Source organism: Bicyclus anynana, chromosome 14 (assembly GCF_947172395.1).
Source record: "Bicyclus anynana chromosome 14, ilBicAnyn1.1, whole genome shotgun sequence".
NCBI classification, from domain to species: Eukaryota; Metazoa; Arthropoda; class Insecta; order Lepidoptera; family Nymphalidae; genus Bicyclus; species Bicyclus anynana.
Genome location: NC_069096.1, coordinates 16,723,702 through 16,751,498, shown reverse-complemented (window position 1 = coordinate 16,751,498; position 27,797 = coordinate 16,723,702). Strand labels below are relative to the sequence as shown.

Here is a 27,797-nt window from a genome sequence, read left to right as displayed (position 1 = left end):
GACATGGGTAGAATAAACTTATACCTCTTCCAAGTTAGCCTGCCTCCATCATTATACTGCATCGTCGCTTAATTTCAAGTGAGTCCGCAGTCACGGGCTAACGTGTCATTAAATGAGAAAAAAAAAGACTGCCGAGGAGCTCAGCGCGCCTGAGGTTATCTCTGTCATGAATACTGGTACAGCATCTTTTACATTGTGTAAGATGCAGGGAAGCATCTAGATGAATGAAATTAATGAATAAAAAATATTTTTAAAGGAATCCTTTTCTTGCGCCGTATTATTTACACGCCCTAATGGCTGCAAACAATTATTTTGCTATTTTGGATTAGTAGGTTCAATTATTGTTAACGAGAAAATGGACTCCGCGCCACAAAAGGAGTCCCGCGGCAGGGGCCAATCTTTCAGAAGGCCTTCAGGGGAAGTGAAGCCGAATCCATACAGTAGTGTTTGCGTGAAACAGTAACTTAAACCCTTACACACTTTCGCTTAATTAATCCTAATAGAATATTAAATAAAAAGAGATTTTTTCACTTCAATGTTAATTTATTTACAAAAAACTATACTTAAGTACACTTTATCATTGCACTTAATACATAAAACAAATGCCAGTAGATAGAGAAACTAGGTGAAGTTATTGAGTGACAATAACTTCACCTACAGACAGAGAAACTTGGTGAAGTTATTGAGTGACAATAACTTCACCTACATACAGAGAAACTTGGTGAAGTTATTGAGTGACAATAACTTCACCTACAGACAGAGAAACTTGGTGAAGTTATTGAGTGACAATAACTTCACCTACATACAGAGAAACTTGGTGAAGTTATTGAGTGACAATAACTTCACCTACATACAGAGAAACTTGGTGAAGTTATTGAGTGACAATAACTTCACCTACATACAGAGAAACTTGGTAAAGTTATTGAGTGACAATAACTTCACCTACATACAGAGAAACTTGGTAAAGTTATTGAGTGACACTAACTTCACCTACATACAGAGAAACTAGGTGAAGTTATTGAGTGACAATAACTTCACCTACATACAGAGAAACTTGGTAAAGTTATTGAGTGACAATAACTTCACCTACATACAGAGAAACTTGGTGAAGTTATTGAGTGACAATAACTTCACCTACATACAGAGAAACTTGGTGAAGTTATTGAGTGACAATAACTTCACCTACATACAGAGAAACTTGGTGAAGTTATTGAGTGACAATAACTTCACCTACATACAGAGAAACTTGGTAAAGTTATTGAGTGACACTAACTTCACCTACATACAGAGAAACTAGGTGAAGTTATTGAGTGACAATAACTTCACCTACATACAGAGAAACTTGGTAAAGTTATTGAGTGACAATAACTTCACCTACATACAGAGAAACTTGGTGAAGTTATTGAGTGACAATAACTTCACCTACATACAGAGAAACTTGGTAAAGTTATTGAGTGACAATAACTTCACCTACATACAGAGAAACTTGGTGAAGTTATTGAGTGACAATAACTTCACCTAGTTTCTCTGTCTTCACCTAGTATACAAATCACAGCTATTTCACAAGTGTCAGTGCATTAAGCGCATTGAACAGCCCACTGCCCAGTGACCAAAGCAGTGGATGCATGGGTCACAGTAGCTGACCAAATAAAATAGTATTGACATCTATTTACAAATAAACAAAATATACACAATTTTATATACACACTAGCCTTTATACTTACATAAAATAGTAAAAAGTTATTTTATCGGTGAAATAAAATTGTTGTATCTTTAATAACTATAAGTATGCTAGTTGGTCCGATTACAAATTATCTTATTTTTTTAAGTACGGCCATTGAGTTATTATATTTGACAGCGAAACAAAAAAGAGACAACATATATACACCGAAGAATATAAAAACCTCCTGCTTTTTAGAAGTCGGTTAACAATTAATGTTCAGTTGTTCGGTACAACTTATTTATCACTAAGCTTGATCACATTTATACTAAACTTCAACATCACATTATTACAGTGTTCCTAGTTAATCCTTCGTTCTACCAATTTAAATTAATGTCAATGTAAAAACGAAAAAAAAAATTATCTCAGGTAATAACAATAAGTATAATAGAGTAAACTCGAGTTATTCAGCAGTAGAAACGTCTTTAAACCTTACTATTATTAACTTTGGCTAAGATTATTACAATAATTATTATTAATGATCCGACTATCTCTTCAAACTTAATCTTTGCACAGTTTTCGCAATTTTTACATTTTAAAAGGCACTTATTTTCTTTTCTACGTGCGAGTTCTTTTCTTCATCCTTGTCTTGAGGAACTTCGTTCCACGGCTGCTTCTCACAGGAGCCGAAGATGACGAAGAACAGGTTGAACGAGAAGTAAATGGCGGACGACACGTAGAACACTGTGCGCCATTGGTGTGGGTCGGTCTGGAACAAGAAATTTAGTTAAAAATGGTCTACCAATAAGACTAGACTAATTACATTCCATCTAATAATAATACTAATATGAAAATGGATGGAACTTATGTTACGTGAAAAGGGATAGAAATAAACAATAACGAATTGTATTGCTAGGAACTGTAAGAGGAACATAGTGAGAAGGGAGCACTCATCAAACACTAGTCGTCACAGCTAGAGGTCACTCACCTCGTCGGTGAGCATGGCCCCCGCAGCCAGCGGAGCAACTATGGAGACGCAGTTCGCGAAGCAGTTGGTGATGCCCATCAGAGTGCCAGCGAAGTTGGGCGCCATGTCGATGTGCACTATCTGCAATGATCGTCAGTTTTGATACATATATGTATAATAATAGCTATGGAATTCTCTGACGCAGATCCTTGTAATTGAGCATTGAATCTGCTTGATTAGCTTAGGTCTGGCTTGTGACTAATAACGGCAAAGGCATACTTCATTCCGGCAGCATGAAGGAGCACATACCATAAAGCCAGTGTAGTGTCCAGCGTTGAGCCCCACCACGGCCGTGAGCAGCGCCACCGCCAGCGCCACGTGCCCCGCCGGCACGTACGACAGCCCGATGAGAGCCAGCGCCGGGCCCCACTGACCTGAACAAGATTCATCAGCATCAGCTTGAACTCAAGCTTTTGAAATTCGCTACCATTACCAGTTACCATTATCTTAAACATAACTTTTTTAATGCTTTTTAAGTTCTTTGTCAAGTTAAAAAGTGATATGAATTATAACTTCTTAAGTTTTAATAGCACAACGGTAAAAGAGCTGGTTTCGTCACTAGCATGATTCATTGTAGTTGGAGGGGAACACTTTTTATGGTAACAAACCGGAAGACAAGAATGAAAGCTGTGGTAAGTATTTACCGAGAGAGTTGGACAACTTCCGGTTGGCGGTGACGCTGAGCCATTTCTTCTTGAGGATGTAGTCCGACATGAAGCCGATGGGGAAGCTTAGCATGTACATGGCCAGGTACGGCAGCGCGGACATCATACCGTTCTGGAATTCAATCCGTTATTATTTCATGATGAAATTATTAACTAAGGCTTTTTCTGTAGGCCTGCTGTGCGTCAACGACATCTCGTGAAATAAGGCAAATTTAGTTCCGGTACGACGTCGTGTAGAAACCGAAAGTGAGTGGATTTTCATCCTCCTTCAAACAAGTTAGCCGGCTTCCATGTTAGACTGCATCATCACTTACCACCAGATCACCAGGTCAGATTGTAGTCAAAGGCTTACTTTTAAAGAATAAAAAAAAATCATTAGATTTCGCTGCTGTGTATTCTACTTTCACCGGCAATATTATAAAAAAAATTGTTTCGGAAAGTGCAGAATTTGAAGTTCAGATTTGAAATTGACTTATATAGTCACGATGTGTAGTGACTTACATAGTTATGATAAGTGCATGATTATTAGCAGCACTGGGAATACTTCTAAAGCGTTATACCTCATTAGACAGATTACAACACAGTCGCAAGGAACGGCTGGTTACTTTTGCTACTACTAGTTGACCGTCCAAAAGACTTATCATCATCATGGACATCCACTACTGGACAGTAGTGGATGTCCACGATGATGATAATGATGATGATGAATAGCTACCGCTTTGATATCGACGCCGAGCACTTGCTTCATGTAAGACGGCATCTCCGTCATGAGCGTCCAGAAGCCCCAGTTCTGTCCGCAGTGGGTGACGATCAGCGAGATGAACGGCAGAGACGTGAAAATGGCCTTCCAGGGCGTTGGCAGTTTCTGGAAACAAGTAAACATAATAATATCAATATTTTAATGCGCAAGTGAGTTTGTTTGTTTGCTATGCTTTCATTCCCAAACCACTAAAGCGATTGAAAAATCTGGAAAAATCGCCAATGGAAAGCTGCGTTATTAGCAAAAACTTTAGCGTGATAACGCAGCTTTCCATTAAGAGGCTTTTTATTTGTTGACAACAATTTTGTTACCGATGTTTTATATTTAATGGAAAAGAGGAGATTCACAGAAGAAAGTCAGTGTCATAACTCAGTGTCGGAGCTTAAGTAGTTATGGGCGGAGACATAGTTGGGGTCCCAAGGTGCTGGAATGCTAACCCTTACTAGGTGGACCATCTGGTAGGGGTTAGCGGGTTACATAGCCGCTGGATGCTGGTGGCGTCCATCAGCTGATAATAATGATGTTGATGCTGATTAGAAGCAGATACATTAGGATAAACAAAACCGTTACCTTATGTTCAGTGCCAACGTGTCCCAGCGAGCTCTGTATGTACAGCCTCTCCTCGTCGCTGATCATCCTCGACTGTCGCGGGGAGTCGGCGCCGAGGAACACGTAGGCCACCACCCACAGCACGCCCAGCCCGCCGTTGGCGTAGAAGATGGCGGGCCAGCCCCACGCCTCCGCGATGAACCCGGACACCACCAGTTGAAGCGCTGTTCCGAGCTGAGCACCTGGTGGATTGTAATTTAAAATCATCACCAGTATCTTGTAAATTTGAAGGATCTATAGGACTCGAATAATAATATAATGCTTGTGCTATAAGCAGGGAGGCCTGGCCCTGTCATAATTAACAGCCGATAGACAAAGACTTCTTGTATGGACCTTTTAAACAAAACAGTCTCGAGCCGCCAGCATTCAGCGACTCCCTGCAACCCGCTTGTCCTGTAGTAAGCCGTTAAATAGGACTGATAATGATGACATGACAAGAATCCCACATTGAGGTGCGGAAAGCGGTTAGGAAAGTCTGACCCTGTAGTGGGCTATTAAAATAGGCTGATAATGATAGAGCTAGATCTCCTTCTGTATACAATAAGGTGTTTGGAACTCGGATCCATCACGCTTATGATGCGGTAAGGTGGGCTTAAGTTAATTCTGGACTCGGTAACAATCATTATCAGATGATATTACCCGGAACTGATGACACACTCGTAACAAGCTTGCTGGGGCACGGGAGTGTCGGGGTGTTATTGAGAAATTTTTGGAAGAAGGAAACTACCCGACCAAAGACTCAAACCCGTAGGCTTACTACAAGACTAACGAGGCTAGTAATTATAATTAAAAAAAAAAAAAAATTTACTAATGACAATGCAAGCATCAATTTGTAACTTAGAAAAATCATAAAACCCAAATAGCATATTAGTGCTACGTTGGCGTACTTTACCATTAATAATTTACTTCCTACCAGCATAGATGATAGTGCTAAGTCGACTCTTCTCCTCCAGCGGCACCCACTTGCCGATCAAGTTGTGCATTGATGGGAACAGCAGCCCTTGCGACAACCCTTGAAGAACTCGACAAGCGCAGATTACTTTCCACCCTCCCTGAAAACAATGAAGAAAAAGCATTTTGTTATATCTCAATGTCATCATCACTGCTTCTCACTATTTTTCGACATTCTAAATGCAAAGTAGATACTTTCATTGAGCTTATGCACTCTTAGACTAAATCTATTTGTAGGACAAAAACTCAAAGAACAGTTTGAGCTCTATGAATGGGTCCAGGTATTTACCAGCACGAACTCTTCTTCATGAGACTTACCTAATAAATTATTGATTATATTAACTCTAACAAATTACAATGCGTTAATTATTAGCATTTCTTTGACTACAAAACGCTGCAGCTGGATCCATCGTGAGGTAGACAGAAAAACTTCCAGCAGTGTCTAGCACAAAGGAATTTCACACTCCCCTCCATAGAGCAAGGAGAACAACACAAACTTTGTTAATGTTTGTAAATATTATCACGGATTTGGTCAATTTCCTGCTAAGCCAATTTAGTAGTATTGGCCTTGGATACCAGTTGGTTCTAATTTGAAACTTGCATCAGCGCTAGTGAAACCAAGGTCTTTAAGCTGCTTTTAAAGATATTTTGCGGGTATTTCTCTCCCACCTCACCCACGTCAAAGGCATAAAGACTAACCATAAAGCCACTTTTAGTAAGATCATTTCCTTGGTCATAACATTTATTCACCTTTATTCAAATGAGACGAATATCTTAGTCTATCTTGTAAAGGAGAATAAAACGATTACTATTTTTACATAACTTACGTAATAAGAGCCAATAGGGATCAGTAACGACACAGCGGAGTTGACACCGATGCAGATGGTGATGAGCACCATGCCGCCGAACTTAGCCGCCATCTCTCCGCTCGGGATCTGCAGGATGATGTAGCCCCAGAAGAACGACGACAGGATGACGCTCTGCACCTGCATGTTCCAGTCGAAGTGCTGTCAACATAAAGATCAAAAGTTAAACAGGAGCTTGAAACACGACGATGTAGTAAGCTGTAGACTATGTAGTTATATAAACATTCTTTATTAAGCAGAAATATTATACACAAGCTTGTTTTTATATAAATAACATACAGTCAACTAACACTAACTGTTATGTGCATTAAGAATAATTAATGACACATGCTTATACCTAAGAATTTTCTTAATTTTCTTCGTGCGTGAAGCCTAAAGAATTTGGCCAGTGTGGCGGACTATTAGCCTAACCCATCTTACGTCGAACAACGAATTCAGTGGTAAAATTTCTTTTAGTGTGTGGATTGCTTCTATGCAACCATGCGCAGGCGGTGCACGTCTCTGTTGCGCAGGGTGGGAACCAGTTCCAGCAGCGTCCTGGTGGCGTTTGCTGACAGGCTCGACTGTCAGTATTTGAATCACTTTCTATGATTCATGTACTGACATTTCGGATTCTGTCATAACAACCACAACACCAGACAATATATCAAAATATGTATTAGAGAGAGTAGATACAATATTTAACTTAAATACTTTCTGCTAACGTGACCTGCAGTTATCTCTGTGATCAAGGTCAAGCAACGGACCGATTGCTTATTTGATTATAGAAACTGAAGATGTTCAAATAAAAATCAGATTAAATATGTCAGTTGATATTATGTCACGGACATATCTCCCACCTTATCCATATCTAGTGCACAAGTGATAACGTGTTAAGTGGATTAACACGTTCAGTGCCACCGACTCGCCCGGAGAGTCCACGTAAATTTTATTCCAGCGCCGTAGACTCGCCTCGCGAGTTCAATGTTTTTGCAATTTTTTTTCAAAATGCATGTGTATTTTCTGCTTAAAATAATACTGAAGACTAAATATACACTAATCTAATGAATAACGTGGTGGGCCGGGTGTGCAGACCCAGTTTATAATCGAAAGAAAATAAACTATTCTGCAATGCCTTGAACTCGCTAGGCGAGTTCACTAACATAGATTCTCAAACTTTTATAAATGAAATATATAAAAGGTAGATACTTTTATTTTCATTTTACCAAAAGTCACATTCACTCGTAAAACAACGGCGGATTGTGTTCGACACCTTGTAGGGGCTCGAATTTGGTGTTCACCAAATGGGTACTTCTAAGTTTTTGAGTCTGTCCTTGCGTTTTTGTTAAACGAACGGTGCATACATACAACATACATACAACATTTACACAAATATTATAAATATAAAATATATATTATATAACAAATATACTAATATATATACCTACTTACCATGTTGTAACATGTTATGATTTATTACTTATGTCATCTTTGTTTATTTAAGTAGTAGTCCTTGACAGAGTTTTTAAAAATCCTCAGTGATGAGTGACTTACTCTGCCGTATATACAGAGGAAGCGCGTTTAGTAATGTTGTGGAACGAAATTATTTCACGAATATTTATTTATTTATTAAATTATAAAAATTGAATCCCATCAAAATAGGTTTAGCCAAATAAAAGATAATCTCGGAAAAACATACATACGTACTAGTTAAACTGAGAACCTCCTTATTTTTCAAATTTGGTTAAATTAATAAGTTACCTTCTACGCATTGTCGCTTTCTTGGTATCTCCTCCTCCATCTGAGTTAAATCATCGTCGTAAGCCTCCGTTTCTGGCACATGTAGCACTAAAAATATACCAGACACTATTTAATAAATTTCGAAAGTAATTAAAATGTAACTTTACTCAAAACATCTATACATATAATAAGAAAATCTGTTTATAAAAACAATATAAGATATCAACAATAATCAGTATTTGTAAGATTGAGAGCCACTGCATAAATTACGAAACAAACTTACCTTTTCGTTTATTTATAGTGTTTCTTGCCATTTTCTTTTTGTTAAATTACACCATATACTAGTTAATTGCTTTAAACACGTAACGTACACTGTCACGGCCACAAAAATAACAGAACATAGTTTTTACCCTAACGCAATGCCACTGAACTCGCGTGGCGAGTCGAATGATTCGTATCGCAGCGCCGGCGACTCACCTAGCGAGTCCAACGTAAAATGTAGGCGGCTCCCGAGAAAACATCGTGAAAATCGTAGCGGTAATGAAAGTGTTAAACAATACATTTATCTTAACTTTTGAAATACTACAACCTACTTTTTACGACCTCCTTGGCTCAGCAAGATGGAGATATTTAGTAAATTTAGTATAAAGTACGAGTACTGTAACCAAACAGCATTGCTGTGTCGCTGACTATGCTATAGATTAACGGACACAGGGCAGCGCGTGGACGTGTTTTAGGTCTTACGAATTCAGTTCAAACCACATTAAATTCCAACGCATAATTCAAAAATTTTAAGCGTGCAGACAAATTAAAAAGTACATTCCCGTGCCTCGAAGAGCAAGTGGTTAACTTTTAATAGTAATTGTTAGATAACTATAAGACAAAAATAAATAGGTTTAAACCCACCATTAGAGCATCGTGGTGGCTTTAAACTTCACACACCTTTCTTAAAAAGAGTGATGCTTAGCCCGTGAGAATGTAACATTTAGACAGGCCAGAATGATTTTCTTATATTTATTGAAGGAATGACATAGCTACACGTTTTTGCTGTATGCAAAACAATTCAATAGGTATTTGAAGTTTCTTATCTAATCATTGTTTTGCGAAGAAAAAATCATTTAGTAAAGAAATAGAGCACGACAGTTTAAAGTACCCACTTAAATCTTGTCGTGTGCGGACCTGTTGGTCTAGATGCATCAACGACGTTATTATCTTATGAAGATAAACAGTCATTGTCGTCCGATACCGGCTTTCTAGTGAGGGGTTGCCATTCCAGCACCTTGGAACCCCAACGTCCTTCGGCTCTTTCAAATATGTGCCCCGCCCACTTGATCTTCGCTACTTATTGAGCTATGTCGGTGACTTTGGTTCTACTGCGGATCTCTTCATTATTGATCCGATTACGCAGAGATGCTCCGAGCAAAGCTCGTTTCATCGCCCGCTGTGTGACTCTGAGCCTTCTTATGAGGCGACCAAGTCTCGGAAGCATAGGTCATCACTGACAATACGCACTGTTCGAAGACTTTTGTCTTCAGGCACTGAGGAATTTCGGACGAAAATATGTAGCGACGTTTCCCGAATGCGATCCAGCCGAGTTGGATTCGGCGGTTCACCTCTTTCTCGAAATTAACCCATTAGAGGTCAAATGAAAAGTACAAATGATATTTTTGAATAATCTTTACTTACTTATTAAAAAACAAAGAAAAAGGCATGAAATTAAAAAAAATACTGAAAAATATTAGTTTTCATGAAATTACAGGGGTGTACACAACTGAGTACAATGACCGCTTATGTATAAAAATTTTCTAAACACGCTTTTTCAACACAAAGTGTTTTGAGACACTTCTGCTTTACCAGCGCACTCTTGCAAGACAAAGGACACACTGCAGCGGTGTTTCAGTTTTGACGGGAAAGTGACCTATTCATAGTATAGTATCATTACTCGTTTATCGTTACTAGTATCATAACTCATTACATATAAACTAAAAATTAGCAACAGACAAATAAGTAAATAACACCCACCACCACTTTTTACCATGAACAGCAATTCTGTATAACGAGATAGACTGGTCAAGTTCATCAACACCACCCATATTTTTGTTGTAAGTTTGAGATAAATGTGGTATCGTTACATCTGTTTTCTCTCGTTTTTTTGGAACTGCTTCGCTTGACAGTACCTAATGGTTCTATGGTGTCGTAGTTAGTTGCCATTGTACATACACTATTATCTTTGCATTATCTTTTATCATTAGATGTTGCTGCTAAGTTGATGTCAACAAGATGAAGGTTTCTTTCTATATCCCGGAACTTATGTCTTGATATAGATTCGGCGACGAATTCCAAGCCTATATCTTCATCTAGAGACCAGTACACTGTTTCTCGATGTATCCAAATATCAAAACTCGTGTCGATTGTTTTGATTTGCGTAAAGTTTGCTATATGATATTTAGGCCTCTTAGCTCTTCACGAATCGCATTTTCCTATCACTGACTTGTATGTTAGTACGTTGTAATGTTGAAGTGTATGAAGGGGCACATTTCCGCCAGATTGGCATTGGATCGGATTGGCGGGTAACATCTTGTCGTCTTCTTTTTACGCCAGTGGTTCATCATCACTATCGTCGTTACTGCCATCTTCGGGATTCGTAAATACCTCTATAGTGTCAGGTACATCATGCGGCATGAAACACCCTGCTACATCCTCTTCGGCACCTTCCTCTTCATCAGTCAATGCACTTGGATCGGGTGGTATAATAGCAAAATCACTTTCATCTTTATCACTACCTCGTAAAACACCATCAACAGCTTCCTCAAGCTCTATGTAGCATTCTCGAGGTGTAAATTGTTGTTTATTCATTGTAAGGAATATGTAAACTAAACCAGTTATTTTACTTACGTATGTTGTCATTGTACGCAAACGCGTACAGTACAATTTGTATGATCCTAGTTTCATTGTGGTTGCAAATTACTTATTGTATTCTAATTCAAATCTTACTTTGACATCTATTTTCTACAAATGTTATGAAAAAACAAACTTTTAATCGATGGTTATGAAAAAAAATATAATATCATTCACTTACGTGCACAATGTTTCCGTGATGCAACTTCAACTGTCACTATTTATCAAAAAATGACACACTACCCGCATAATGTTTAACAAAATATCTAAACAGTTTTATAATAAAGTAAAATTATATGATTACCCTAGTTAACTTTCCGAGTTTTACAATCTACACCTATGGATATGTCTGTACTCAGTTGCGTACAGTGACCTCAAATGGGTTAAACCAACCTAACATCTACAATTTCGAATTTTTCAACGTACTCAACAATAACTGGATGGGGCGGTATATGAGCATTTTCAGACCCACCTGGTTGGTCTTAACAGGTTGTAAAAATGCACGTGACACTCTGCTGAGGTCATTGAGCATGGTCATCCAAAGCACAGTAGATATATTACAAGCAGTATAATAACTCGGCCATATTTTTGAAATAAATACCTACAGCCGCGCGCTCCGTAAACATGTGATAGGGCTGCCTGCCTCCAGCATTTTAATTACATTTGCCAACTTTGTGTTTCCATTTAGTTATGTGATTGTAAATATACTTTTTTTTAAATAAACAAATAAAATACTTTGTAAATTGTAGTAAAATAGGAAGTGATCAATAAAATGCGTGTTGTTTTTTGATTGGTAGATTTAAATAAGGCTGATACTAATCAATGATCTTGAAGGACCTTCATATATTTATTTTGGTGATGCCATCTATCTATTACCACCACACTAGGTGACCAAATAATAAAAAAATCGGTCAAGTGCGTGTCGGGCCACGCGCAGTGTAGGGTTCCGTAGATTATGTTAGCACTTTAACCCCTTATGTAATGTACAAAAATACCGATAACGATACCCCCACACTATAGAATAGACGATAAAAAATTGACCCTGACTTGGCATGTAGGGAAGGAACTACAAAAAACAAATTGAGATTGACCGGGTTCGCTAGTAGTTTAATAAAAAAGTCTGGATAGGTATATTGATATCAGCTGGCTCTTTACTTTTTTATTCAAATACATTAAAGTATGAGCAACACAATAATGTTGTTAAATTCAAACAACTTCTTTACGTAACTTCTTTATTACCTTAAAATACAGGTATACAAAACATACATGTCATAAGATTTAAATCTATGTATTACATAATAATCAAAGAAAACAACCTAAATGAAGAAGTTAATAAATAATTATTTAATAATATTATATTAACGTTTACGTCATTTACCTATTTACACAATTTTATCATTTAAGCATTTATTTATATATATATTTATTAAATTATGCCTTTAGAATACAAAATATTAATCAAACTTTATAAAAATAATAACTTTTTTCCTAGTCGTCATAATTAAAAAATCCAATACACTGCGTTCGTCACCGCGGCACAGTCGCAACGGTCTACACCCCACGATCACCCCACGTACGAGCTGCGTAGGTATAGCTCGCGTTTCGACCTTTAGTATGAAGTCCAACTACTGCTTGTAATATATCTACTGTGTCCAAAGTCTCTGCCATTTCTGGGCATTGGTACTTGGGCTTTTACCATTCCATGATTACTGCCGGTTTTCACCCCGTGGATCACAGAAACATCGTTGAATAATTGCCATGATAGACCAGATGAAGTTTCTAATCTTCTTAACTCGTTTTTCGTGGAAACATCGAGGCCCATTCAGGTCCATTTCCTGTGTGGTGGCTTCTTGAAGAAGAAGATTCATCAAGAAGATGAAAGATTTCCTTCTCCATGAAGTCAGCCAACATTGTGACCCCTATCGTTCTGTTGTCCATACCCTAATCGTCCCACTTTCAACTCTGAACTGCTTCATTTGCCCAGCGTTGTGGTAAAATCCCCAGTCAGAACATTGTAATAGGAGTTTGAGGCATGTATGGCTTTTAAAATATCTTCATACAATACCTGACTTTTTTAAAGATTACATTTTACCTTAATTATTGATTGAATAACATTTAACTTTTTAATTTCTAAAACATGATATGCTCTGGGAGCTGCAGACAGCGCGCGTGCAGTACAGCGCATGACTCACGTTCTCCTGCGCCTTGTCGGTCATGGCGACGATCGCCATGCTCATGTTGACGCGCATGGCGAACGCCTGCACCAGCGCCAGGAACAGCAGGAACACCTGCAGGTGGCGTATGCCCAACACCGACTCTGGGGAACAAATCAATATATAATAGTATCAATAAAACTGACGTATCTATCAGTGCTTATACTTAGTTTTTTTAGATGATACTAAAACACATTATTTATTTGTGTGTGGCTGTCTGATTAACCGGGTTAATAAGGTGAATTAGTTTTAATTTTACTTTCTAACTTTGTGAGTGAATAATCTAATATGGATAAAACACCGGCTTTTCACGTACGAAGACTACTTGCTATAAATAGTATTATAGACACGTCAGGGGCAAGGATATTGAATAGTGCAGTACGGCACGTTCCTATCACGCAAGCCTGTGCTATGTAGCTCTACTATATGCACCACGTGTCTGCAGCATTCCCTTTCGCTCGGCTGCGTCTGAGAGACAATCAGCCGATAGCAGTGCAATCAGGCGCTCACTCATCGATTGTTGTTGTGTGATGTCACTGTTATGTTGGCATCAGCTATCATAAGTGATGCGTGGAATTATATGTGACTAGCAGTCAACCCGGGTTTCACCCGTGTAGTTCCCGTTCCTGTGAGAATACTGGAATCAATTATAACCAACAACACTTACAAGTAACAATTGTCTTTTTGTTGTTGACAGATTTTTCAAAATCGGCTAAATAGATCCCCTAAAAACTCACAAATCCTTCGAAGACTGAAATATTCTCGTAAACCCGTTCAGGTGTTTTTTAGTCTGAAAGTGTTTTTCGGACATCCGATAAACTAATCGTGTGCATGATGTCATGCAAATCGCGCGTTACCGCTGTAGGCATGTACACTTATCGGATAGTGAGTGGCTAGCATAAAACAAGGGACAGTAATAAAGGAACAGGACCCGTCGACCTCGCCCGTGATACAACGCACGAGGCGCGAGGCGCGTGCTTTATTTACAGTTTATTTAAATAATCTTTTATTAAAAAATTGTATTTAATTGAGAATAAATTATTTCAACGAACTCTTTAGCTGTATAGTTCAAGCCTTAATTAAGAGACCTTTGCTGTTGGTATATTGTAGATACGATATTTATCTGTATTATAGAGGTAAATTTTGTGGGGTTGTAGGGTTATCTCTGGATTAAATGAACTGATTTTAAAAATTCTTTTACCAATAGAAAGCCACGTTATCTTTGAGTGTCATTAGCTACACTTTATTACCATATACCCACGGGAACGGGATTTATGCGGGTGAAACCGCGGGGCATCGGCTAGAGATGATTAAGCTCGCTGCTCAAGTAACGCCTAGTCCACGTCCTAACCCCCATTCCATGCAGCGACCTATTGTCATCTTTTTCGCTTCTGCGACACTTCGTCATGTTTACTCGGATGCAGATAGCTCCGCTGGATTACTGCAGTGGTTATAATCTGGTATTGTCTTGAGTGGAGGGAGATACTTGAGACAGGGAAAGGGAAGAAGATATGTATTTTTTTCCATTCCCAAGCATTAACGTGCTCTCCGATGCATGAGGGTTTACACTGCCAACTTCCAAACAACGTACCGCAGTTAAACTGAAAATGTCTATCCGATAGCATCTAGCGCAACATTTCATAGCCCGACCTAAGACTCAAACCCATGATCTCACAAGCTGCCATTAGAACTAGTTAATCTATCTACATACGACAATCGCCGGACAGACAAGGCGGTATTTTTTGGACACACATCACCATGTAACCAAAAAGTATGCGTAGCTTGTGATATAGGTATTATACCTGTCGGAAACGGATTGACATCGGATGCGGATTTAAAGGGCAACACATTAATATTGAATGACTTGTGGCCGAGGGATGTAGGGTTAAAGACGTCTTTTAAAACTAGTTAATAGTCCCCTTCTCAACTTAAGTCATTCTCCCGCCCGCCCCGCCTATTTCAAAATAATCCATTAAGAATTATTCACAAGAGGTGTAGAAGAATCGAACGACACAACAAGAATGAGCTCGGCCGCCTGAGCGGTCTCCTATTACTCCATACCTAACTCATGGAGCATTTCATCATCTTGGCTCGTGTCGACACGACTGACCGATCGAATGTTCGCGCCGACATTGATATATCTAATAGTGTGTATCGAACCAACAGTGTCCACAGAACCAACCTTGAATGCAGTGGGGTGGGCAGTACACTAGGTGCCCCCTGCGCATCCATCTTCCAACGTGAGTCTACATTGGAATCAGTCTTGGATACAGTTCCGTCCAAAGCAACTAACTAACATCTACTAACTAATTAACTAACTGCTGACATTTAAAGCTGCATCGTGATTGTTTCACGCGTTATCTCGACGTTGCAGTAAAAACTGCAGCAATACTTGATAAGATCACGAGCGATAACGCGTCGGTGAATAAAAAATGCTATTTCATTACTGCGCTCATTAAATGAATTCCACGCTGGTTTTTATACCCACATAAAATAATATTATTTTAATGAAACAATTATAATTTATACCACAGAAGTGCGACAAAAAACGCTTGCGTTTACCTGATTTTAATTAATTTTGTGTAAATCGGAACATTAACGTTATAATACGAGTAAGTATGTTTATCATTATAAAACTTGGCAAGCACCAGTCGGACTTGAGTCGAAGTATTTTTTTTTTTATTCAATAACTCAACACTTAAGTCGACTAAGATTTCAACTGACGGTAAGTGATACAATTTTTGGTGAATCTATTTAGGGAGTAGAAACTTTTGTGAAACAGCTTGTCCGCGAAAATAACACAACTGGGGTTATTATTACAGACAATCAAAAAATGATAATGATGATGATAATGAATATTTTATTTTGGTTTGAAGGGAAGGTTGCCAGCATGATTTGTCGCTCGCAACCAGAACTGCACTAAACGTTTTTTTATACACGGAGAAGCAATGGTTCTTTCTTTAATTAATAACAAGTAATCCCTTGAATGTTATCTCACCTGATAATAAGTGATGCAGTCTCAGATGGAAGCGGCATCCCATAATAGAGTTTATTGTACCATATGTGAAACGGTTTCTACGCGGCATCGTACCGGAACGCTACATAGCTGGGCGATACGTTTATGCTGGTATAGTGGTAACTAGCCACGGCCGATTCCATTAAACATGAGCCAATAAAAATATGAAAGCCTAAATCAATCATGGAATTCGAACCCGTCCTGGCTTGTTAATATTTTTTATTTAACGTCATATACGTCCCAAGTTATTAATTTGTCAACCGCTATTTAAAAAAGTGTAATAATGTATTACGGTATCTTTACAGAGTACCTACAAATTATTATGATTTATGTGAAACAGTGGACGCGGCATAATATGAGAGAACAGCGTTCCTATCGACCTAGTCAACCAGGACTATTTTCTGCCACTAACTCTTCTACCGGCAACCTTTCCCATCATGAAAAACCTCAGAGAGGCACTCAAAGAAGAAGAAGATAATATGAGGAACTTCTAGTCGCCAGTTACTTAGCGAAGCAAACTGTTAAGGATTTTTTGAAGATAACTTTAAAGGTATCTAAAGGTTTGGTGAAATAATTTTTCATGATTTCTTCTAGAAAATTTTAACAAATCACGTTTTACACTCGGACAATTGACAACCGGGACCTTTGAAACTCGCAACTTTCTAAAGCCACTACAGCCCGTGACTACAGGCACTTACGTATGGAAGAATCATGGGATGACAATGTTTCAGGCTTCATCTACTGAGATAAGTATGTCTGGCAGTCGCAGGATCTCGTTGTATAGTTTCGCTACGCTAAATCGTTAGACAAAACGTCTTTGTTGGTAGGTTAGTACGGCCGTCACTTACAAGTTTAAAGCCTTATTCAATTTACGTTTTGCACGTTTTATTAAACATAATAGTCTGAAAGCTGTATGACATTTTTGGTAAGTATTTGAGGCAAGCTAAAACTCATCCTGAACCTTTCCTATTCTAACTTAGCATAGAACTGGTAACGTAGCTGGGGTCTGGTATGGTTTTTTTGCAAAATATTTCCCGTTTCTGCAAAAATATATCCTTGAAGCAATTTATATTACTTATTACTTATGAGCCGATTCCGGAGGGTGTGGGTTCGAATCCGGTCCGGGGCATGCACCTCCAACTTTTCAGTTGTGTGCATTTTAAGAAATTGAATATCATGTGTCTCAAACGGTGAAGGAAAACATCGTGAGGAAACCTGCACACCAGAGAATTTCTTAATTCTCTGCGTGTGTGAAGTCTGCCAATCCGCATTGGGCCAGCGCGGTGGACTATTGGCCTAACCCCTCTCATTCTGAGAGGAGACTCGAGCTCAGCAGTGAGCCGAATATGGGTTGATAACGACGACGATGATATTACTTATACTAACTTTTAATTAAACATTTTACTTCTCCAACTTCTAATGCTAGCCACTCACCATCCAATAAGTTCACATGCCTGCAGCGCTAACGGCAGAATATCCAATAAAACTGGTCGTGTGTTGTGCACACACGTGGACTTATTGGATAGTGAGTAGCTTACGGCATCGTACTCATCGGACGCATCGCATCCAACGAATTATAGTATTCTTTATAATTACGAAGTCATACACGTGCGTCCACTGATCCACATCATCGGATCTAAGGATTTTTTCTACCAAAAAATTAAAAATCTGTTTGTGGCGTCAAACAGATGCGTCCGATACGTACGATGCGGATAAGTGGACGCCTATCATTAGGGTAGTACAGGACAACTATACAGTATTTCTCAAATACTTACTCAAAACTGTCGATTAGCTTTAGCGCATTGTATCGCGAATTTAAAGCGAAAGTAAATTATAATTTGACCTCAACTGAAACTGAACAGCCTTAATAGAATAAAAGTTGTCACATAGTTTTACTTTCGTAATGTTATTGCTCTGCGGCTGGCGGTTTGTTGACCCATTATTTTGAAACACAATTTTTATTCTGATTCCACAGTGCCCATCATTCCGTTCCGGCATCCCCTCCCCAAGAGTATTGTAAGTATTAAGGTATTAACGTTCGTTTGTCATTTGTGGTATAGCCCCCGAATGACAAAATGAAAATAGTCGAATGGCAGATACATCTTAAAGTATCAGAACGATTATTTATTTATCGCTATAGTAAAGGTTGGAGTACAAAGAGGTAAGGTTTGATTTTTTCTTATAGACTATTTTTTATAATAGACTCCAAAACTACCGATTTTTTAAATCATTTTACTAATAGAAAACTGTTTTATCAGCGAGTGACATGATAAGTATGCCGGTGAGATTGCGAGAGTTCTGCTACTGTCAAAATAAATACATTTATTCACAGAGCGTAAATAGGTACCTACTAAAGTACATTTGTCTCGGCGCCCAATGAATTCGTCCCGTATGGCCCGTGGGGCAGGAGCGCCCAGAGGCCCAGACTCTCCATGAGGAGTTCAGCAAACGTTTCAAGGAGGCACCAGGCGACCCTCGGGCAGGCAGCTTTTCCGCGCAAACAATTTCAGTAACAATTCAATGCGGGAATGCTGCCCGCGTGAGTCTTAGCTTTCATTATTTAATTTTTTTTAGTGTTATTGTGTCTCTGTGGGTTTAAATCTTAATAAAGTGTTGTTTAATTGTCTACTACATATGCTTATCATTACATCAACTAAGATTCATAATTATTTAATTAATGAATAGCACAATTTAGTAGCACAATAGTTTTCCTAAACAACGTATACAAGAAGTCAAATCGCAACAACATAAACTAACAATAGTCTGTAACAATACTCACTTGGCTTTTTAATTACATCGTCTTCAGCTCCCATTATAGCTAGAAAAAAATCACAAAAAACTAAACCTTTATTTAAGTAATTGATTATTCAAAAAATAATCGATCGATGTTTCGATCGATTTTTCGACACACAGCGCGTGTGTCTCGCGCTGTTGCTATGAAAGCACTCCAAGTTAAATTTATTGATAATATATTTTTTACAATAGAGCATTGTCTCCATTGTACTCCGACATGCCAGTGTCGCACGTCAAGTTGTCGGTCAAGGGAGTATCAGTACTTGTGATATGGTGTATTCAAAAATAGATAAAAATATGACAAACATTATCACATAGAATAGAACTAAAAACTACTATAACTAAAAATCTTTACGACAAAAACCGTCTTGGGAAATAGGTATTGTACCATTGATATGTTTGGTTCTAAAAGGTATTGAATTATAGACGAATTAAATATCAAATTATGAGTATTAACACCTTTATTTTTTGGATAATATGATTTTATTTTCATTAGGAGATAGTTTTACCAAGCTTCTCAAAACAAATCAATTTTCGAAACGTGAGGTAGTGGTATTATTAGATAATGGTGAATTATAGTCACAATGGTTCCAAACACATTCAATAATTTCTTTAAAAAATCTTTATGTTCGTAAAATACTGAACCGGAAACAAATACCACACCAATAGGCCTAACATGCGCACCACAACTTAACTCGTGAAGAGGGAAAGATAAACGTCAACAAATAGCGGTGGATACGAAAATGTTGCTCTCTCTTTCGTCCCATCGTAACGAAACAAAACGATATTTTGTACGCTGCTGTAGTCGCTATTAGTCTTTTATCGGGAGATATATCGTAGTACTCATCACAAGCCTACAGGGTCAAGTAAAGTGCGCCTTACACTCCGTAAGACTTTAGTTGTTGTTTCAAATATAATATTAATTTTCAATCAATACATATTAGTTGATAATGCCCCTGAACTAATTATAAATTCATCACGTGGACCTGATTTTAATAGACTAATATGATTACATTAAAATGTCATTATCAGACTAAACTCCTCAAAACTCATTTGTACGCTAACTCATTTGTAAACAGCAAAATGTATTATACCATTTAATGTGAAATTCCAAAAACTTGCATTTGAAAATAAAAATCAAGCGGCAAGACCAAATAAAACTTCATCTTATTCATATTTTTGCGAAGGAAAACCATTTATGACCTTCAAATTACAAGTTACATACTAAGCCTGTCCATGTAAAGCATAAAAACAAAATCCTGATAACAAGTGTATTAATAGTTTTTGAGAAAATTGTGGAAATACAAATCTTAATAATTCTACTGTAAAACACGATTCTAAGACTCCTTACATTCAATCCCCACTTGATGTATTTTATTCATGATTTAACTAAAAGGCATTACATAATATTATAAAAATACAAGGGACACGTAGTTATTATGTTTAAACAATAAACATACATTCATAAACGAAAAATATTTTTTGACTGTAGTCAAGTTCTAACTCGTAAAGAATAAAAAAAGAACGTCTTTTTTAGAAGTCGGTGTGATGAATGGAAATAGTGAAATGACGTTTACATTGATTGTTTTGTAAGCGTCCGAGCGAGCACACGGTCCGTCATGGCGGCAGCTCACCGCAGAGCGCCTTCATGAACCAAGAGACTGCAATATCTAGACTTACCTCATTGAATGTAGCCTGAAACTGTTTCAGCCTATGCTCCATCATGCACCATAGGTACCTTGAAACCTGTTACCTTCCAAAGTCACCTCGGCAAAAATTCCATAATTTATTAAAGGTACTAAATTGTGGAATTTGGGTATCCAGATACTTAATTGTCCAGGAATAAAACGTGTTTTTTTAAGTTTTATACGGGATATCATGACGTGGTTGTCTCCAATCGCTAAACCCTTGGCTTCGTGGCAACTTTAACAGTGTTTTTCAGTGAGTTGCCGCGAAACTAAGTGACTGACGACTGCTGACACGATGTTTATAATATTATATCGAGGAAAATATAAAAAAAAACACACTTTATACTTAGACGCTTGAGGATCTGGCCCCTTCAAACCTACTACCTCCCAAAGCTACCACAGTCTAAACTCTATATTTGACCACCGTACCTAGTTACGGTAGTAACTGATAATTTCAGGTTTCATAAAATGAGGTAGGTCCACCCATCGCAGGCTCTCGGTCCATTACAGATCAGATTATCCGTTTGTGGTTCATTGTAGTATGAACTCAGGTTGAAGGCCTAGTAACAAAGCGGAAGTCTTCCACACCAAAGGAGTTAATAATTAACTTAATTAGGCAAACTCCCATAGCTTTCGTTTTCAGATGACGAATTTAGGTATCAGAAAATAGTAGTGAATATTCAAATGAATAGTTAGTCTGCTTAACTCGAATATAAAAAGTGCGGTTTTATAATTAACGTATTTTTGTGTATATGTATCTGTAGCGTCGTACTTGTCATCGTATTTTAATTGACTGACCCATTATGATGTGGTTTTTCCGTTTGAAAGCTGATGCGATCGAGATAGTGTCTAGCTATTGGTCTGAGGTATCATTGTTTTTCTATTGTGATATAAATAATTTAAAACTTAAAATGCTTTGAATCAGAGCTCCCACTACAAAAAGCAACATAAAAATAAAGTAGGTATATGCGCAAATCAAATGGTATTCCGGAGAGCTCAGAATGAGGTTACTTAAAATGAAACTGTATTTTCCAAACAACATTACCTGTAGGTATTCAGTGCATTTTCCTTATCATCCGCCATCTCTTCGGCTCTTCACCGAGGTTTATCATTTATCCGCCTTTTATCCTCTACTGAGATTGATCGTATCGTAAATCTACAAACAAAATGTAAAATTGAATTATCACTTCTTGATCAACAGATCTATTTTTAGGGTTCGGTACCTCAAAAGGAAAAATGGATCCCTTACAGGATAACCCCGTTGAGAACCAACCTTCGACTTCGGTGGGCTACTCGAACTTGACTAGTTTTTTCAATACTAGCTGAGGTCTGGAATTTCATCGTGTATATCAGCCGATTCCTGAGGGAATAGCAGGATAAAAGTAGCTACTTTGTCATACCAGATTATGATTGTTCTTTGAGCAGAATTTCATACAGTAACCGTTCAGCCGTTGAGTTGTTATTGAACAACAAATACCTTTGCTAAATTTCAAAGTTGCGATACTACATTGTAATGAACTGGACCTACATTGACTGTGTATCAAGACTTTTTTACCGAAGTCGGTTTTATCTTAACTAATATTTATATGTATATAATATATATATAATGATTTCACTCAAAAAGAATTTAAAAATTCTTTCACCGTTAATAAGCGTTCATTTTCACCAACAATTAACAAAATCTATAATTTTATCTTCGAATTCCCACGGGTACATGAATTACGCCAGTGAAACCGCGGGACGCCTGCTATATATTTTATAAGTTATCTATTATAATTTCTGAAATAAATAGTGGTATACAACAACATATCGACCACACTCAGTACATTATGTATCAACATACAACACCCTTTCTTATTAAGGGTTACAGACAGACATGCTGTCATTAGGATACTTTCTGTATCTTTTAAATTGTGATAATTTGAAATTATTATTTAGATAATAATCTACATTGCTATGACTTTTTATACGGCGCAGTGTGGTAATGCGAGAATAATATCTATAATTTTGTTACTGTACAGAAAAACCTACTTTTCTCTTGACTTGCTTAAAGTCCTTCAAAGGACTAAAGTTGTATCTAAATCCCGAGCCACCCTTCCGTCTTTTGCACTGAGTACCATTGACCCGAAGTTGGCTAAAACTATCGTTAGGAACTTCTCTAAGACTTTTCTAAAAAAAATGCTATATTTTTTTCGAATACTTACAACTTTGTTTCTTCAGAACTAAAAGAGAAGGTGGTTATTTTTTGTTTTATTAGAATATAAAAATCAAAAAACAAATCAGTTAATGTGTTTTACTGAATCGATGGATCAGTGGTAAACCTAAGTGACTAACGATTCAAATCCAGTCCACGTCCAAATATTTGTAAGGCTTTTTGTTCTTCCAAGGTATGCTCAATTGCTCTGTAGCAAACCGGATATTCATGGGTCATTATCATTTTCATCTGATTGTGATCGTTACCATTATCTCCAATCGCGTCAACCTGAATCGGAGCAACGTGGTGAACTAGACCTTAAAGACTTGAATAACATAAAGATTTCACGGGAGGAGGAAGGCTATGCAAACAGGCTATTATTATTAATATATTTTATTTTTCAAAGTTATTTATTAAAAAAAACAATTTTTAATCTTCTAACTATGCTGGATTTTTAATTCGGATAAATATTGTAATGATGATGAGTGTCATCCATCCATCATTCATACATTTTTGTCTCTTCAAACAAATAGCTTCACGATGAACCGTGATGTCAACCCAACAATATACAATACCGACTTTGTAACAATTGTCATTTATTTTGCTACACTTTTTGTCACCAGTACAATAGACATCTTTACAATGTAAAGTGTTTTTACTGTTAGAGTTATTTTGATGTTAATTGTGTTTGTACGAGTATTTATTCATTACTTTGTATCTTTGCGTGATCGAATCAGAAATGAGGAGATCCGCAGAAAAACCAAAGTCACCGAAGTCAGTCTATAGCTCGTGTCGCGAAGCTGAAGTGGCAATGCGTGGGGCACATAGTTCGAAGAGGACGTTGGGGTCCCAAGGTGCTGGAATGGCGACCCCGCACTCCAAAGCGCAGTGTCGGTGGTTGCATCCAGCGAGTCGCAGGGATTCGCTGGATGCAGGCGGCTCAGGATCGTGATGTTTGTAGTATTGTAGGGGGTACCGGGTAATTCTAATCTCTGGTTTTACGAAATCGATTTTGAAAATTCTCTTACTGCCAAAAAGCTACGTTATTTATGAGTGTCATAAGCTATATTTTATCTCCGTATTCTCACGGGAACAGGTACTTACTACGCGGGTGAAACTGTGGGGCGGCGGCTAGTACAAAATATGTTATTTCAAATAAGTTATAATTTAACAAATAGTTCAAAAAATTATACGTGATAAAATTTAAAATTTCTACGTTTTAATACTACGTTTAAAAAATAAAAAGTATACATCGCAACTGAACGCTAAATTGCTCAAAAAGCACAGAATAGATAAAAATACTACTCACGTGTTTAATATTCTCTTTGCGAAATATGACCTCCGCCCGTCTCCGTCGCAGCGTCATGGAACTCGAAACCAAAACCACTTTGATTAACTACTTGTAGGGATTAGTTCTTCCCAACTTTAAGATCCTAAACAAAGAGTCAAACTCCTTGTCCGAAACTTGTACAAAGACATAAGGGTGCCCTTCGAACTGACGTCAAATGTGACCAAACTGTTAGGTACGACTACAATATACTTTTACAAGTTTATTTTATTTTATTTATTTAAATTTTTGCTCTAAACATAATATTTATAATAAAAGAATTATACAAACGGATATTATATAGCTTCGTGGCAAACCTTCGCTAGAGACCATTTAATTTTGATTCTTAACGGTGTTTTTCGAAGGTATGCCACGACGCTAACTGACTGACTATTATAGACATGATTTCTCTCATTATTGATAATATTGATAATATTTCAAGGAAAATATTTAAAAAATACACCGCAAAGTTGGATATTATTGGATCTGGACTCTGGACCGAAATCTACAATTTTATTTATGTAGACTGAGGTAGCTTGGTAGGAGAAGATAAGTGTGGCTATAGCAATCTAATCAGATAAGTCTATAATGATCGATGGTGAAACACTGGAAATGGAGAGTTCCACAGTTTTCCTGGGAGTGACCTTGGATTGTAAACTTCAGTGGGGTGCTCATATAGAAAAACTGTCTGGTAAACTTAGCTCAGCGGCATTTGCCGTGAGAAAAATAAGACAGTTTACTGATGTTGATACAGCTAGGCTTGTTTATTTTGCGTACTTTCACAGCGTAATGTCTTACGGTATTTTATTGTGGGGCAAGGCTGCCGATATACAATCTATATTTGTACTTCAAAAAAGAGCAATTCGAGCAATATATCAATTAAAATCACGCGAGTCCCTTCGTCAAAAGTTTAAAGAAATAGGTATACTAACAGTATACTGTCAATATATATATAACAGTATAGTATATGTAAGACAAAATATTAATTTGTACAAACGAAAAGGAGATTTAAACCCACGTCTTACTAGACACGGGCATAAGTTAGTTATTTCTGCATATCGTCTCCAAAGAGTAAAAAAATCTTTTGTAGGTTTGGGTGTACTCTTCTATAATAAGATCCCCAAGACTGTGATGGACCTGCCAATACATAGCTTTAAGCAATGTGTTAAAAAACATTTACTTAGTCGAGGGTACTACAACATTGATGAGTTCCTTAATGATAAAGATGCTTGGAGGCCGTTGGATCAGCTTCCACCTTCACACAGAAAGTAAAACTATAAGAAATGTAAACAGTAATTGTTATTAATTGTAAATTATAATACTGTATGACTTTTTCAAAAGAGCAACTGTTGAGTTTCTTGCCGGTATCTTCTCAGCAGAACCTGCCTTCCGAACCGGTGGTAGAATCTTTACAAATAGTCAACTGACGTGTCAAAAGTGCTTGTAAACTGAGCCTACTTGAAATAAATGATTTTTGATTTTGATTTTGATCTCTTAGTCTTAGTGTGTCGCTGATTATACGATAGATGTGAGCGCTCCTTTACCAAAAGCCTTTGTATAGACATCTACACCTCTCAGAATAAGGATCTAGTAGTGAAGTGGTCCAATTTCTCGGTAAACAAAGCTGACAGTCGTCTATTAATAGATGCTTTGATCCGCACCTGATCCGACCGCGTCCACTAAGAAGTCTCAAAGTAGGTAAATTTAATTTATCTCAATGTGATCCCGCAAAAAATATTAAAGTAGGGAGCTTAATATAGCGATGGTCTAATGGAAATTACCGCCAAAATATTACTCATATTTTGAGAATATAATACAAGACATTTTTTTCTTAGAACGCACTATTCGGGGTACTAAAGTCACTTTGATCCTCTTCTAAACCTCAACAAACGCATGTCTGCTGGCATACCTTCCAAAAATCCGCTAATTTCGTCACGTAAGCCGCAGAATTCCACCAAGGGGTAAAAGCCTTTAATGAAATTCCGAGGTCTGAAATAATTTATTGTAACCTATAATTCACTAACCTTTTTACTCCACCGTTAGCTACCATACTACTAAAACTGAACGTACATTTGTCTGCGTCGCACTAACCGCACGCACTTAGTAAGGCCGACAAGGTTTCAAAGTTTTTTCAACCTGCACTAAACGTTTCAAATTCTTCAATATTCAACGTTCAATCTAGTTCCCTTCCTGCGTCTGTGTTTCTTGCCACCTAAAAAAAGCGCGTCCTAACCACATTATTGCTTTCCCATATACCTAAATTGTTTGTCAAGCGCAAGCCTTTAAAACAAAGTAAGTCAAGATAGGCACAAGATACAGGCATTGTGATTAAATTGTTTTTTTACGTTGTTCCTAATAAAAATATGATATATCTTCGCTGAAAAGTCATAGTAAACTTTAGCAAGTTGCAAGGTATGCGATCAGCTCTATCCCGAATCTCACCTAAACAGATGTAATTATCCGATGGACCGAAGTTTTTTAATTTTGGAATTTTTGAGTGTCTTCATAAAAGTTTTTGCTTTTTTTGCTGTAATAAAATATTCGGAGCCCCTACGAGTAGGCGGAATGTTTTTACTTTTGACCTTGAAGCTGGTTTCTTGAGCTAAGTTTAAATGAGATAATTGGTGTCTGAAAAGTAGGGAATTAATATCAAAACTTAACTTGAGCTTTTTAGGAATATACCATTCTAAGATTTTAAAACTTTACAATGTTCTACGTATATTTTACGTAATCACAGCATTGCAGTGTTCTTTTTTTAAAAAAATTAGGTTGCTGAAAATAAATGCATACTATTTTCTATTTTATGATTCAATTATTTAGTTATACGGAGAGGTCTTTTACATCAAAACCCATTTATAATAAAAAAATAATAATAAAAATAATAGTAGGTTTTGAAGTCGGTTGTATTTTTTTTATTAAAATATTATTATTTTTCCATTTTTAGTTTAAAATGTATGGATAATATGTGTAAATCAATAAAAATAGAGATCCCTTAACTTACCTTCAAAACAAATGAATGAAGCCGTAACACTAAGTAGTTGCTGTAATTCGTTGATGAGTTCCATCGTCTGTATTTTGGCTCCATCATCAGATTGATTCCAAACCTTCATTAAATTGTAGTACTTAAAAATACTCAATTAAAAAATGTAGGCAAGAACACACTAGACATTCATATAATTTTTGAAAGTTCCTCTCGATTTCTCTAGGTTTCCATCATCAGATCCTGACATGATAAATTGTGAAACTCTATTAACGTGTACAAAATAGGTACATTTTAATATTATGTTATGTGTCTGTGAGTGGATTAAAAAGATTAACGGTTTTTTTTGCAAAACTGGTTTTAATTTGTTACAATTTAACCATACGTTTCTTCTTTGTCAACTTTTCTTTAGTTCACACACACAGTGTCTT

General features: G+C 37.2%; 1 protein-coding gene and 1 long non-coding RNA gene across 5 annotated transcripts; one reads left to right on the top strand and one right to left on the bottom strand.

The window, feature by feature from the left end:
• Positions 1-522: 522 nt before the first annotated feature.
• On the bottom strand, positions 523-19,334 carry LOC112047723 (putative inorganic phosphate cotransporter). 4 transcript variants are annotated; one of them, XM_052885402.1, is made up of 10 exons: positions 19,164-19,334; positions 13,348-13,472; positions 6,500-6,679; positions 5,635-5,773; positions 4,683-4,903; positions 4,068-4,217; positions 3,332-3,464; positions 2,937-3,061; positions 2,649-2,768; positions 523-2,429 (listed from the first exon to the last, which is right to left on the bottom strand). In XM_052885402.1, the coding sequence occupies exons 1-10, from the start codon at positions 19,195-19,197 to the stop codon at positions 2,256-2,258; spliced, it is 1,401 nt and encodes a 466-aa protein (XP_052741362.1). In that variant the 5' UTR covers positions 19,198-19,334; the 3' UTR covers positions 523-2,255. The 4 variants fall into 4 exon arrangements, with proteins under 4 accessions (XP_052741362.1, XP_052741361.1, XP_052741364.1 ...); XM_052885401.1 differs by lacking the exon at positions 19,164-19,334 and adding an exon at positions 15,551-15,670; XM_052885404.1 differs by lacking the exons at positions 13,348-13,472; positions 19,164-19,334 and adding exons at positions 8,279-8,365; positions 8,541-13,265.
• LOC128198724 (uncharacterized) lies at positions 15,946-19,067 on the top strand. Its single transcript, XR_008251441.1, has 3 exons — positions 15,946-16,093; positions 16,690-16,934; positions 18,360-19,067. It is a non-coding gene; the product is annotated as an uncharacterized LOC128198724 (long non-coding RNA).
• Positions 19,335-27,797: the final 8,463 nt, after the last annotated feature.